This window comes from Ambystoma mexicanum, chromosome 1q, assembly GCF_040938575.1.
Source record: "Ambystoma mexicanum isolate Mex_15411 chromosome 1q, UKY_AmexF1_1, whole genome shotgun sequence".
Classification (NCBI taxonomy): domain Eukaryota; kingdom Metazoa; phylum Chordata; class Amphibia; order Caudata; family Ambystomatidae; genus Ambystoma; species Ambystoma mexicanum.
In genome coordinates this window covers 590551056-590565777 of record NC_090922.1, presented here as the reverse complement: position 1 = coordinate 590565777, position 14722 = coordinate 590551056, and the positions used below count along the sequence as shown (strand labels likewise).

General features: G+C 47.2%; 1 protein-coding gene across 1 annotated transcript in view; it reads right to left on the bottom strand.

Moving 5' to 3' along the window:
- The window catches only part of RABGAP1L (RAB GTPase activating protein 1 like), a 3056406-nt gene that overhangs the window by 609353 nt on the left and 2432331 nt on the right, over nt 1-14722 (bottom strand). Inside the window, exon 19 of the mRNA XM_069641102.1 lies at nt 7014-7157. Coding sequence (XP_069497203.1) covers nt 7014-7157 — 144 coding nt within the window. The remainder of the gene's footprint in view (nt 1-7013; nt 7158-14722) is intronic.

The following is a 14722-nucleotide window of genomic DNA, read 5'->3' as shown; positions in this document are numbered from 1 at the left end:
GTGACCTTCAAAATGGTTTTCAAAAATTCACAAGTACAGTAGATCAAGATTGACGATTATTTTCACTGGTCCAAAGTACCTGGTTTTGAACGGTATGAAACTTCACAATTGTTGTGGACCTCAAAACCGCATTTGATGGGGTGGACCGAGAAATTCTTTGTCAGGTTTTAAAGAAAAGGAGGATTCCCTCCAATCTGATTTCTGTAATTCGGGCATTGTTTTGTAAAAATGAAGCAGTGGTGAGATATGGCCTGGCTGGGGAGGTCACAGCCCCCATCGAAGCTCTAATGGGTGTTAGACAAGGATGTGTTCTTGCCCCATTGCTATTCTGTATATACATCAAAGAGATCACAGAGGCCTTGTTACAGGGGTGCTTGGAATTCCCCAAAATGGGTGCAGGCAAATATCCAGCACTCCTGTATGCAGATGATGCTTTATTGCTAGCCACAACCAATCGCAGCCTGAAACATAACTTGAATATTTTCTCAGGAACATGCGAAGACCTTAACCTCAGATTAAACATTGACAAAAGCAAGGTCTTGGTTTTCAGACCCCGTTATGCTTATCACTGCTGAACTAATATAGCTGTTGAAGGGAAGAATCTAGAACAAGTGCTGTTTTTCGACTTCCTCGGAATTAGAGTTCACAAGAACCGCACACATGACAGGCCTGCACAAACCTGGGCAAATATTCGGGTGCGCACAGACCTTTCCAAGGCAGACATGGCAGTGGCTCTATTGCCCTAGCCCTAGAAATGTACTGTACACATGCGATTCCAGCAAGCCTTTATGGTGCAGAATTCTGGTGCCATGAAAACTATACACCTAAAAAGAACTGAAAATAAGCACCTGAAACAATTGCTTAAGATCGCTCCAGCATCTCCAAATGCATGATATGATATGATATGATAGGTTATTTATAACGCGCTTAATACCCAGCGGTTTCTAACCGCAGACCCGTGGATGGAACCCGTGGTGCTCCGTGTCGTCTTGCTTCCAAGGCGAGCACACTGTCCTTGAGCTATCCCTGAGTGCATTAATACATTTGGTGCGTGGTGTGTATCCGACTGGAGAACAGGCTGCTTTGAACCAGATATTTTACTCGATAAGGCTATGGTGCACCAAAGGTCTTGGAAAGTATTGAGATGCTTTGAAACATGTACTAGACATGGATGGAGGCAAAAGTATTCCTTGGATAATGCATGTTAAGAAAACATTGTATTGCATGAACAAAATGTCACTCTGGGAAGACCTCCTTTCGATTGCAGTGGGCAATAAAGGTGGAATAAAGGAAAAAGCGATCACCCTAGCAGGATAATACACCTAGTGGAAACTACGACCAAAGTCCTAAACGTAGCTCTTGATTATCTGGCGTGCAAGGCACATTTTGGTCAAGAAGGCTATTTAGATTATTTGAGCTTCCCTTATGCACGAGCCCTTTTCGTCAGTTTTAGGCTAGGGACTTTGCAGATTGCTACTTTCACAAGATCTTGGAAAGCTGGCAGGGATGGTAGCTGCCCTATTTGTAATCAAAGAGAGGAAACCATCGCCCATTTTTGATTTGTGTGTGAAAGATTGAACTCTGAGAGCACAAGATACTTGAAACCGCTGCTTAATACAGATGGTATTCGATCTATGGCGAATGCTTGGAAATTTTGTAAAGCCACTCTTAGCTCTCACTCTGTGTAGCTTGCTACATTCATCTATCTTGGGTGCGAAGGCGAAACTTGTGCCTTAGACAATGTTTAAACCGCCTGTGAAGTATTATTACAGTGTTATGAACCTTGTTTTAGCGGATACGAATGCGAGAATACTCTCCCTACTTTTTAGCCCTTTTGAGCTTTTTATCCTTCATCAGCAGAAGTAGGTTGATTAATTTGATAATGCATGAAAGTGACAATGATAATCAGTTTCAAGAAATGATGAAATCAAATTGCTTAGCTTTTGTTTAATGCATTTTACTATTCTTCTGTTGTTACATGATGTTTTAATTGGTTTATGAAGACATGTGTTCTATATTTGTATGCTTTTATGGCAATCGCCGAAATAAAGGCAAGTTCCACTTTGACTTGCTGCAATAGTTGCTAACGAGCATAATCCCATGCATCCTGACCAGGCGTTCAAGTGCTCTAGTGGGTAAGTCTCTCCACCTTTTGTCTTGACGATGCATGTTTGAACCCCGACTTTGCAACAAAAGCAAATGAAAAACACTAAAACCCTTGAAGAGCAAAAACAGATTTCCCAGAGCCAAGATTTATTTTGTGCGGATACCTGAACATCCAGCCGAATTATCAGCACTGGTTGACTGTTGATCTTGCAGTATGCGACAGCCCCTCCCCCCACCTGGGTGGTGGTGATGGAGGGTGTTTGCGTACCATGTGTGAGAGGAAGGAGTCAAAAGCCCGACCTCAGGATACCTCTGTGCAGTAAGAAGCCCAATAAACACGTCGCATGTTAATCCCAGACCACACATCAATGACTTGTTTTGCATGGTCTAAACGACTATTCCCTAGGCCTGGTAACCCTGTGAATATGCGCCGGATTTAGAACTTCACAAAATGTGCTTACAATAGGAAATGCAGCAGCTCTCATTGTCCTGTGTCTTCAAAGGGCGGCGAAATACGGGGCAAAGCTTCAGCGCAAAGCGGAATTGCCTGCTCTGCTCCACCCTTATGAATAAAACGAATATTCAGGATGAAACAAAATCCTTTTCATGCCTCCCCTTTTGCTTGATAGGGAAAGAAGGGGGCCCGCCTGGACCCCCTGTAATAAATCATAAGCGGCTCCTGAGGCAGTGTGCTGTAAAAACGAGTTCTATTACCATTTCAGAGAGGAATGCATTTTATTTAAATGTCCAGCTGCCTTCCGGCAAAGATGATAAAGAAACCTTGGACCACTGTCTATAAAGGGGGCTTGAGGAACACAGCATATGCTCACAGCTGTAGGCAGTAGCATAACCAAATGATTAAAGGACCAGTCCTTCTTCACCTCTTTCAATGTACGTAAATGAAACACGCAGTAAAGCTGCTATTACCTCGAGGGTGCATAAAGTAAAGGCTTAGAACCTGTATGTAAACGTTACTTCTCGTTGATTTAAGCACTAGAATGAAGAAACATTTAGACTATAGGCTTTTACAAAGTGCAACACTCACCACCCAGGGTTCCATGTGATAAAGTCTACTTTCCTGATGTCCAGTTACTCATTGCCGAAGGGTCTTTGTCCAACTTCCTTTGCGTCGACATTTGTGGCTGGGACCCCCAGAAAAACAACACCTCCAGTGGACAAGTTATGCCACCCACAGATTGTTAGGGCCTCATTATAAGATTTGCAGAATGGGTTAATGCGTGCCGCTAATGGTGGCGGACCCGTTAAACCCATTCCGCAATATTACGAGGTTCCCTCGCGGGACCCAATGTGGACATCTGGTTTTACCAGACATCCTTACCGGGTCCCGCGAGGGGACCAGGGAGCTAACAACGGGCCGGTTGTAATCGGCCCGTTGTTAGCTGCCACGCCCGTTCCCAATGAGCCCTATGGGGGCTCAAATGGGAATGGTGAAGGTCCGGGCCCGGGTTCCCTGAGGGAGGAATTACCGGGTCCTCCAAACTCGGAATGGCCCGGTAATTCCCCATTCATGGAACCCGGACCCGGTTTTGGAGGCAGCCATGCCCTTTATAAGGGCATGGCTGCCCCCAAAGTCGTAATGAGGCCCTTAGTCTTTTCAAAGGTCATCATGGTGCAGACTGAAACAGAGTTTTCTATTTGGTGGCATCATCCAGCTCAGCACCAACTCCTTCACAGCTTTAGTGGCAGGGCTTTAAGTGGGCCAGGGCTAGCAGCGACAAAGCTCCAGCAGTCTCCTAAAATTGTTTGAGACAGAGGACTGCCAGGGCCCCCTAAAGTCCCCTGATCCCCAGGTGATCAGGCTGCTACAAACCAATGATTTCTTTCCCCCAAGGCGCATAAGTGTCCTGGGAGTATAGCTCAGCGGCAACATGCTTGCCTTGGAAACAAGACAACACGAAGCAACACAAGTTCGATCCGCGCTTAGAAACCTCTGGGTATTAAGCACGTTATAAATATGCAACTAAGAGACATATTCCTGTAACAGCGCCTCGATGCCCACGGGCTGTGTGAGCGCTTTAAAAATGCAAATAAATAATAAAATAAGCTTCATACTGTAGAAAAAAAGGCATTGGCTAGTTTCCGCCTCACCTTTTCTTCCTTAATTGTGGTGCTGAACCCTGCAAGACATCCCTTTAACTAAGAGATGGAGGGACCATCACCCTTGCACCTCAGGTGAGAGGGTGATGATCGGTGCAAAGGAAGGACTGGCGGGGATCGGCTCCACAATTAAGCAGCAAAAGGAGAGGCAGGAGGTGGTGCTTACCAAAGCCGCATGCCGCCTGTTATGAACCTACAGGCCATGCCCTTGGTTAAGAGGCCCCACCACAGGCCCCACCACTCGAGTTCACAGGCCACTGAAAGGACTGTTTTACAGCACCTCTTACACCTAAAGTGGCGTCCCCGGAGCCAAGTAAGCTCTCTGAACTCAATTCAAACACTTTTCCCCAGTCATTGATGTTAAAGAACAGTAGAACTGGCATATCAAAAAATAAAACCACAACCTATGAACAATCTTTAAGAGTGGTAGGGCAAGAGGGTGGGTATGGAATCTGTGAGAGGAATACTGTATCCATAAGACAGAACATTACAGATAACACATTACACATTACAGATAACATTACATTACAGAAGCTAAGTGACTTGCTCTTCTAATTGCTATAATAGAGGAATTCCTCCCACAGATTCCCCATCTTTTGAAGGACTGCCATAGCCCCAACCAGTGATGGATGAAGGAGTGCAAGGAAGTCAGTGCCAAGACAGAATACATTTTTTTGCACAGAATGCACTAATGGGTGGACCAGTGCGGGAGGATCACCTGGGACAGGGATCTTCAGGGGGAGGGGGGTGAGGCAGCCGATGCCGAGACGAGGATCCCAATATTAAAGACTGCATTGTATTTCAAGGACGCCAGCGACCCTCCCAGGTGAACGCAGAGTTGGGAAGGCGAGGCCAAGCCTGTGGTACTAACCTTGACTCTTGAATTGGAAATCGAAAAGCAAGAAAGAACTGCACAGAGCCGGTGAGTTGGCAAGTGACCTGAGAGACCGGTGTGTGCTATGAAAGATTGAAGTTTGTAACAATATATCGCAAATGAAGGCTGCATGCGTGTGGATGAGACGCGAGGAAAGGCAGACCTGTGAATGAAATTTAAATAAAGACAGCTGTGGAATCAGCGATACTGAGTAACAGAGAGGTCCGTCAAAAAGGAGTAGCCCACTCAAATGTCTCTGTGAAAGGTGCATTGTTTGAGGCGGTAAAAGTGAATGAATTGTAAAAGCGAAAGTGAACGAAGGTAACCCCGAGAGAAGAGGACAGGAATAGTTGAACATTGAATTCTGAGTGAAAGTGGTCCTGCGGTGGTCTGTACAGGATGCTCTATATATTTGTAAGTCTTCGACATTTGAAAAGCAGTCTAAGCCTGACTGAAGGAGACCCGAAGTGTAAACAGCTTGGGGAAGGGAGGCCCGGCAAGTGTTCTTGAACTGTGAAAGGTCTGAGCCCAGCAGAGAGGTGACCAACGTTGAACTTTGCAAGGTCTGAGCCCGGCAGAGGGGGACCAGTGTAGACATTTTGTTTCGTGATTTGGGGAAGACTGGAACAAGAGCCTTTAACGTGGCAGGCCAGGCAGGCCTCAATCCATGTTCTGAACTGTTTCAATGTTAATGCCGAACCAGAGTGTGCCATCCTGCCTATAGAGACTGCCTTATTCCGTGTTGTCCAAACGTGGGGAGGAGAGCCGATTCAGCCACATTTATTCTTTGTCGAACACTGCTTTTCCTTTTATATACACGCATCCCTTACACATTCTTTGTACAAGAGAAAGGGTAGGTGTTAGGTTTTGTTTGCCTAGGCCATTTTGATTTCACAGACACAACTAACATTGTTTTCCTTATTATTTGATGGTCGAGACAACTCCCATCTAAGTTATAGCGCAAAGAAGGAGTTTTTCCAAACCCCATGAAGTTAATAAAGGTTTTACACATTGTATCTTTTGTGTCAGTGTCATCCTTGTGATACCATGCCTCCCCTGGACTGTCCTTGTGTCATTAGGTCTGTCTGGAGGGAGCAAGCTCATCTTTGTTTGCAACTGTAGTTGCTGGATAAAAGCACAACAGTGAGGCATGTGCTAATGCTCTTGTGGCCTGTCCAGATTCCGGGGGTCCTTGTGTCATTAGGTCTGTCTGGAGGGAGCAAGCTCATCTTTGTTTGCAACTGTAGTTGCTGGATAAAAGCACAACAGTGAGGCATGTGCTAATGCTCTTGTGACCTGTCCAGATCCAGGGGGTCCACCCTTATCGTGTGAGACCTGCATGGAGTCAGCACTTCCGCCTGTGTTTTCAATTTCTTTTAGCTGTATTTGTTATATAAAAAGTACAACTATGAGGCCAGAGCTGATGTGATTGGTGCCTGTACTAACATGTGATGGCCTGCTCCCTATCTCATTTGCTAACTCCAAAATTGCTCCACAAAGTCCCTGTGAAATGTCCATGTTGCCCCCCACCCCTTTTTATGCACCTGTAAGGTCCTTCTACTTCGATGTACTTCATCTTACTGAAGGTCAGGTAGTAGAGAATGCTTTACATCCAGAGTTGGGAGTCAGTTCCAGTGTCTGAAAGCAAGCACAGTGAGGAAACATCCAATAGTCTTTCAAGATTATGTCCTCTACTATACTTTGAATGCACCTCACTGTCATCCTTACAGATCATTAACACCCGAACAAAAGTAAATACTTATTTTGACCCATTCCAAAATCACATTGTTAAAACAGCCTTTAGCACTTTCAAACAAACCCTGTGGGTGGATAAATGCTACACAAATAACCTATGACATTAACAAAACACTCCCCCATCTGTTGGCCTGAGTTGTTGAGACAGAATCCCTCTTACCTCACACAGCAGCAAGTCGATGATATGGAAGACCATGCAGAGAGGAAACTTGGCCGTGAAGAGCGTGAGGAACCACTGGGATGCATACATATGGGCCTCGAGGTTCAGCTCTGAGAAATGCACATAAAGATCAGGTAACTGTTCCTGGAAGAGAAAGCGAGAATGTCAGAAATTTCAACAAGACGCCAAGGAGGTCTACACTGGTGCACCCTCTCGAGCCACCTTGGTAGGCCAAGACCATATGACAGTTCTTATTCCAGCCCTGTTTAAGGGCCTGGTCATAACTTGCCTTTCAAACAACATGCAAAGTAGTGGCTCAGATTAGTACCTCAATTCACACACTAATAATGTGCTTAAATGCCAAGGCTAGCCTCTTAAAGTGAAAATGGGCTTCATGCTTTTCACTGGCACTCAAGCAATCAATCTAAGTTCTAAAGATAAGACACAGGCATGTTATTTATAAAGTAAATCGCATGTTACTTAATACCCTGCTTTTCAGAAGCAAGCTTCAGAAGGTTAAGAGATAGAGGTAACACTAACACCAGGAACAACACACACAATACAAAGGGATGCTTTTGGAGAAGTACATTTCAGCAACAAGCAACAGTCGGTACACATCATCCTGGTAATGTTTACTTGTTAATGGTTACTCTATACCAGATCAAACCCAACCCATGGGGGCTGACTGCAACTATGAATAATGCCTGGGTCAGCCTTTCAGCAACAGAGAATACAATCTACTTGAGTTCAGCAGATCTAAGCATTAAAACCATTCTCAACTAACTCTGTCATACAACTTCAGCATGTAAGATGAATCCGCTTAAACAAGCATTAGCAGAATCACACCATTATGAGACCCCTTACACAGTCTATGTTCCTGTTAGGGAAAGTCGCTTCCTTCCCCTACACAGAATACAATAATGCCAGGGAGGGGGGGGGGCAATCCACGTCCTCTGGTCTTTCCTCATACAAAGACAGTAGAGAGCATCTACTTATACAGTACTTCTTTTATTAATGTTTACTTATCCATGGCAGACTTGGACTACTCACCTGCCAAGTACTGCCAATCTTGTCTCCTAAAATCATCACTGGGACGAAGAAGATTAGGGATTCGTTAAGCTGCACACTTGTTTAATATATATCTTACAGTTTCTCCCTGGGGTTTTCTTTTATTAAGGCTGTCTCTACTGCAATTCCCGCTAATGCACGTGTTTAGAAACAAGCAAATACTTACTTACCGGCTCCATAACGTTCCGTTTTTTTGTGTCTGCACGATTGACGTGCTGGAGACACTCAAACAGGGGTTCGGAGCTTTTTGGTGTCTGTGTTGTCTCAATCCAGGTGGTTCTATTTTGGGAACGTCGCCTCGACCTCTGCTTGCCAATTATATATTGTCCCCTCATCCTGGTCACCTTTCCTTCTGTCGTTCGTTTCCTTCTCACACGTTCACTGCCTCTCTTTTCCAGCTGCTGCTCGCACAATATTTTGCTCTACGGTCTCCACTGCTACTATCTTTGGGTCCACTGCCACTACAACCACAAGTGCTAACACTGTGACTGACATTACTTGGTTTCTCTTCACTTTTTAGCGGATGATTGTTCTTAGTCATCAGGCAACAACTAGAACGTTGGTAGCAATTCTGCACATCCTCGTGTTGCCTCCTCATCACAGTAGAATTTAATTTCTTGCCCATTGTAGGAACTCCAGGATTCTTCTTTATTGCAACCCTATAACTTCTGGGAATGACAGATATATCCTGGTTGCTCTGGTATATGTGTTTTAACAAAAGAAGAAGCTGTAAGAAGCTTTTGGGTTCGGTGTGATTCAGTTACTGGAGCATTGTTGACTTGGAGATAACAAGAGACATAACCCGTTTGTCACAGGGGTCATTAAAAGTTTCACTTCTGCTGGATCATAATGGACATTAGCTTAGTCAGCTCATACTGTTTTATGGATTAGGTGCATAGGGCTGCCATACGTACCAAGGATAGTACCTTCAGTTTGATGGACAAGAAAAATGAAGAACATGAAGAACTTGTTGAAGCCGCAACCCTCTGCCTTGTCCCCTTCAAGATCCAAGAGGCCATGTAAGCATGGCCCAAGGGAGCTCTTGGGTGCCAGGGGTTAAGGATGGAGGGTTCCACAGGTTTTTCCTGGCCAACAAGTAGTCTATTTTTTTGGTCTTTTCGTATGTATGTATTTATTTATTTAAGAACAGTGTAATTTCGAACAGAAATAACTTACAAAGTATACGATAACAGAGTGCAGAGGCAGTCCAAGGGTTAGGTACCTTTACATACGTTTGTTGTATTTAATAACATGCACCGGGAGAAGGGGCGAGAATAAGGACATAAAGCAGGGACAATATAATGTTTTTAACATTGAGAGCCCGAGGCCAGTATTTGCAGATTATACAATTCCAGAGTAGTCTGAGGGCAGAATGCAGGAGAGAGGGTTGTTACTTTTCTTCCACAGAGCCTACAGTAAGGAAGGGAGTAGTTTCTTACCTGTAGCGCCATTTCTCCAGCGTTGGTATTTCCCATCGTCAGGCTGGGAACCTCGGTCCTTTTTTAAAATAGCGTTTTCCCCTGGAAAACTTCAACATTTTTGTGTCCTATCAACGTCTTTTTAGGTGCTTAGCCACCACCCAATAGGATGTAGGGCATAAATAGCCCCACCCCGCTGCTTCCCTTCAGATTTTAACCTCCAAAGTATAGAAACCGAACCAGGTTTGCATGCAGGGGAGGCCAGCGGGCGCATGTGAATCCATGAAAGATACCAACGCTGGAGAAATGGAGTTACAGGTAAGAAACTACTCCCTTCTCCAGCACTGGATCTTTCATAGATTCACATGCTGTGAATAGATTACATAGCAGTAGCAATCATGCATTGAGGCGTGTAATGCAAACCAATACATCTTAGAATCACATACATGAGACCAGAAAACCCCAGCCAGCAGTGAAAACATTCAAATAGATACCCCGAAGCTGCAGGGCTTACCTTATTGAAACAGGCGTTGCAGGACTGCACGTCCCACTTGTACATCCGCATCATGCTGCTGTTCCAGGCAGTAATGGTGAGTAAAGGTATGCGGCACCGACCAGAAGGCCGCCTGGCAAATGTCCACCAGCGGAATCCCCGACCATAATGCCGCCGACGTAGCCGTGGGCCTCGTCGAGTGTGCCTTCGGACGCCTCTCCAAAGGCTTTCCCGCCTTAGAGTGACAGACCGAGATAGCCGACGACACCCAGCGAGATAGTCCTTGATTGGAGATTGTGGTTTATGGACCCTCTGTCAAGGGACGGGCAAACAGTTGTTTTGACAGTTTGAACTCCTGAGTATGACTCAGATAAAATTGCAATGCTCTCCTCACATCCAGTGTATGTAGCGTTTTCTCTGCCGACGTGGAAGCAGAAGCAAAGAACGATGGCAGGACAATGGAAGAAAGTTCATGAAAAGTGGTTGGTGCTTTTGGAATAAAGTGTGTTTTAGTGGCCAACACCACCTTGTCCTTGAAGAAACGTAAGTACGGCGGATCCACCACTAGACCTTGCAACTCAGATATTCTCCTTGCAGAAGTAATGGCCACTAAAAACGCCACCTTCCACGACGAGAACTGCAGGGGCGTCAACGACAGAGGTTCAAACGGGGGCCTCATCAGACCTGACAGAACCACGTTGAGGCTCCACCCCAGAGGGAATTTCTTGACTGAAGGAAAGGTCCGAAATAACCCCTTCAGAAAATGCTTGACAATACGATCACTAAACAGAGGCGCAGCATGCTGCTTTCGAGTGAATCTAGAAATTGCTGCCAAGTGTACTTTTATGGAGGAGAACGCCAACCCTCTGTTTGCCAAATGCAGCAAGTAGGGTAGAACTTGCTCCGGTGAAATGTTCAAAGGGTCCACCCTAGGCTGGCCCTTACACCACACACAAAACCTTTTCCATTTACATGCATAAGAGCCATTCGTGGACGGGGCTCTAGCCGCCTCCAAAATGCAGCGACAGTCACTAGAAACGTTCAGTAGGCCAAACTCGGAGAAATCAGGAGCCAAGCCGTCAGGCTGAGAGACCCTGGATCATGGTGCCAGACAGCACCCTTGTCCTGAGACAGAAGGTTCGGCGTCATTTGCAACCAAATTGGTTCTGCTACGGATAGATGAAGTAGGTCCGAGAACCACGGTTGCCTGTCCCAGTACGAGGCCACTAGAATCACACGGCATGGGTATTTCCGAATCCACTGGAGTGTCAGTCGAATGAGTGGAAATGGAGGAAATGCGTAAGCGAACCGGTTCATCCACGGGAACGAAAACGCATCCCCCAGAGACTCGGGATGAGGCCACCTGCTGGCAAACTCCTTGCACTTCTTGTTCTTCCGCGTGGCGAAGAGATCCAACGAAGGACAAACCCATTTCTGGAAAATCGTTGACGCCTGTTGTTCCTTCAGCTGCCATTTGTGGAGTTGGTTTACCTCTCTGCTGAGCGAGTCCGCCTGCACATTGATCACCCCCAGCAGATGAAACGCTACAATACTGATGTCATGTAATAGGGCCCAATGTTAAAGTTCCTGTGCTTCTTTCGAGAGCACCCTGGAATGAGAGCCCCCCTGCTTCCTGAGGTAAAACTTTATGGTGGTATTGTCTGTTAACACCTTCACCACTGAGCCGCGTATGCGCAGCAGAAACGATTTTAGGGCCCAATGAACCGCTCCAGCTCTAGTACATTGATGTGAAGACTCGATTCCACCCGAGACCACAGACCTTGAACCTGGAAGATCCCCAGATGCGCTCCCCACCCTGTTTGAGAGGCATCCGTCACAATTGTCGTCTGAAACTCCGGCTCCAACAACAGCACACCATGATCCAGATTATCCGAGAGCTGCCACCATCGAAGAGCGTCCACTAAGTCGCTGCTGACCACAATCTTATCGCACCACAATCCGCAACTCTGAGCCCACCGGTCTGCAAGGAACTCCTGCACCGGCCTCATGACGAGACAACAGTTCTTCACCAATGGAATGCAGGACGCCATGGCTCCCAATAGTGACATGTATGTTCTGAACGATACTCTTGTTCCGACCTTCCACTCTGCCACCTTCCGCTTGAGCTTTTGAATTCTCTCGACCGAGGGCCTCACCAGGCCTAGTTGAGTCTGAAATTCTGCGCCCAGAAATATCAAGTTTCTGGAGGGAGATAGATATGACTTTTCGAAGTTGACGGCAAAGCCTAGTCGTTGCAACAGCTGCATGGTAGCGGGAGGCTGTGTCGCCCCCGGAGACGAGCCTAGCACCAGCCAGTCGTCGAGTTAAGGGTAGACGTGATGACCTTCTCGTCGGAGCCACATCGCCACCGGCGCCAAACATTTCATAAACGCCCTGTGAGATGATTTCAAACCGAACGGGAGCACTCAGAACTGGTAATGACCTTGACCTACTACAAATTGCAGGAATTGTCGGTGCCGTCGACGCATGGGTATGTGGAAATATGCGTCTTGTAAATCAGACGAGGCCAGAAATTCCCCCCGCTGCACCGACCGAATGACTTCTTGAAGTGTGAGCATCTTGAACTTCAGGCCTTGCAGAGTCTTGTTCAGCGCCTGAAGGTCTAGAATGGGTTGCCACTTGCCGCTGGGTTTCTTCACCACGAAGTAACAGGAGTAAACCCCCTGGCCTCTTTCAGCCAATGGAACCAATTCTATAGCCCCTTTCTGTAGCATAAGTACAACCTCCTGCTGTAAAATGTGAAGATGAGGTTGCACAGAGTACACGGGAGGAATGGGAACTGGTGAGCCCTTGAATTCCAGAAAGTGGCCCAACCGTACAGTGTCCAATACCCAGCGGTCTGATGTAATTTTGTTCCATTCGTCGACGTGTAGAGCTACTCTGCCCCGCAGCACATTTCTCAGTCATTGTTGTGATTTAGTTTGTCTACCTTTGGCGGAAGAGGCCTATCCCCTTCTCCTGTTGGATGCCTAAAAATCTCGGCTCTTTCTCGTTGATTGTACTGCCCTTCTATACCCTTGTGAGGAGTATCCAGACCGGCTGTAACCCTGGTCTCTGGAGGAAGCAAATCGGGTGTTTCCTGACGCTCCACGAAAGGGGCGAAACGACCGCCCACTCAGCAAAGCCCCCAGCGATTTCGCTGTATCGTAGTCCTTCTTCATGCCCTTGAGGGCCTCGTCGATTTTTTCTCCAAACAATTGTTTCCCCTCAAAGGGCATGTCCAAAACCTTGTAATGAACCTCTGGTCTAAAGTCTGTGCACTTCAGCCAGGCTTGTCGACGTAGTACTACACCATTATTAATCCACTTGAAACCAGATTCTGCTAAATCCACAGCGATGTTAATGCTATGATTCGACGCCTCTTCACCTTCACGTACCAGCAGCATGGCAGCTTTTCAGTGTTCTTCAGGTAAGTGCTCTAACAGAGGGGCCAGCCGATGCCATATCTTGCGATCGTAGCGAGCCATGATCACCACCAAGTTGGCCGCCTTTACTGTCGTCACCCCCACCATTAAAACTTTCTTTCCGAAGGCATCCTGTCTTCTCGGGTCACTGTTAGGAGGTGTGGTGCTGAGTTCTGGCTTTCCTGCTCGCTGCCGCCGACACCAATGATTCAGGAGTGGGTTGCGAAACCAAGCACTTTGGCGTAGAGTCCGGGGCCTTACATTTCTTCTCTAGCCTCCCTTTGACTGCTGGTTCCGAAAAGGGATGGCGCATTGTGCGTAGGCCCTCCTGCCAGACACGGTCCAGGATTGGAACAGAGAAAACCGCCTTCCTTCTCTTGCCCATGTGGTCAAATAGGAAACATTCCTTCCTTTCCTCCTCTGGGATCAGACCAAATTCAATACAGGCTTTTGCCATCATGGCATGTAATGCCCCCACATCATCCGGAGGGGACAGTTGTGCTGGATTACGAGGCATTTCCATTTCCACATCTGACTCCCACGTCAGGTCTCTCGACGGCGACAAGGAGGCATTACAGATAGAGTCTCTAGGCCCACAGTCCGAATCAGAGTTCGGCAGCTCACCCTCTTGCGGATGGGAACGAGGAGGCTCTTCGCTCATCGGCCGAGGGGTCGGCAACCCAGCAGCATATGTTGAAAGGGGAGGGACACCTGCCGCGTCGATGATAGGGGCCACCGGGGCCGCCCCTAGAGGAGGCAATCTTGAATCTAGTTGACTCAACAGGGACTGTAGTGTAGATAGGACTTGGAGCAACAGCATCGACTGCGGATTCACCAGAGGATACGTGGATGGACCAGACTCCACTCACGTCGGCGTCGAAGGGCCAACACACTGTAGCCGAGGCCCGTTGGGTTCACCACTGGCTCCCGTTCATCCTCCACCGGCGACACTGAAAGGGCTGCCCCCTCTTGTAGCAGAGTGTCAGGCAGAAGGGCGTCAAACGCTGAAGGCTGCCACGCCCCACCCATTGGCAGCAAGGCATCGACGACGAAAACCTCGGGCCTTCTTCAACTGTAGCCAACGGAGCTGAAGACACAATCATGGAGGCCGACACCGTAGCCGGCAGTGAAACCATCGACGACAGGACTCCCGTCGATGGCGGGACTCCGTCGATGGAGCCAACCCTTGTGGCGTAGTTTTTTCAGGCGATCCCGCCCGTTTGGTCCCACTGGATCAGTGCTTCGATGACTCCCTACTAGAGGATGACCTACGATGGTCTCCTGAAGAGGAGCGTTTCGAAGAGT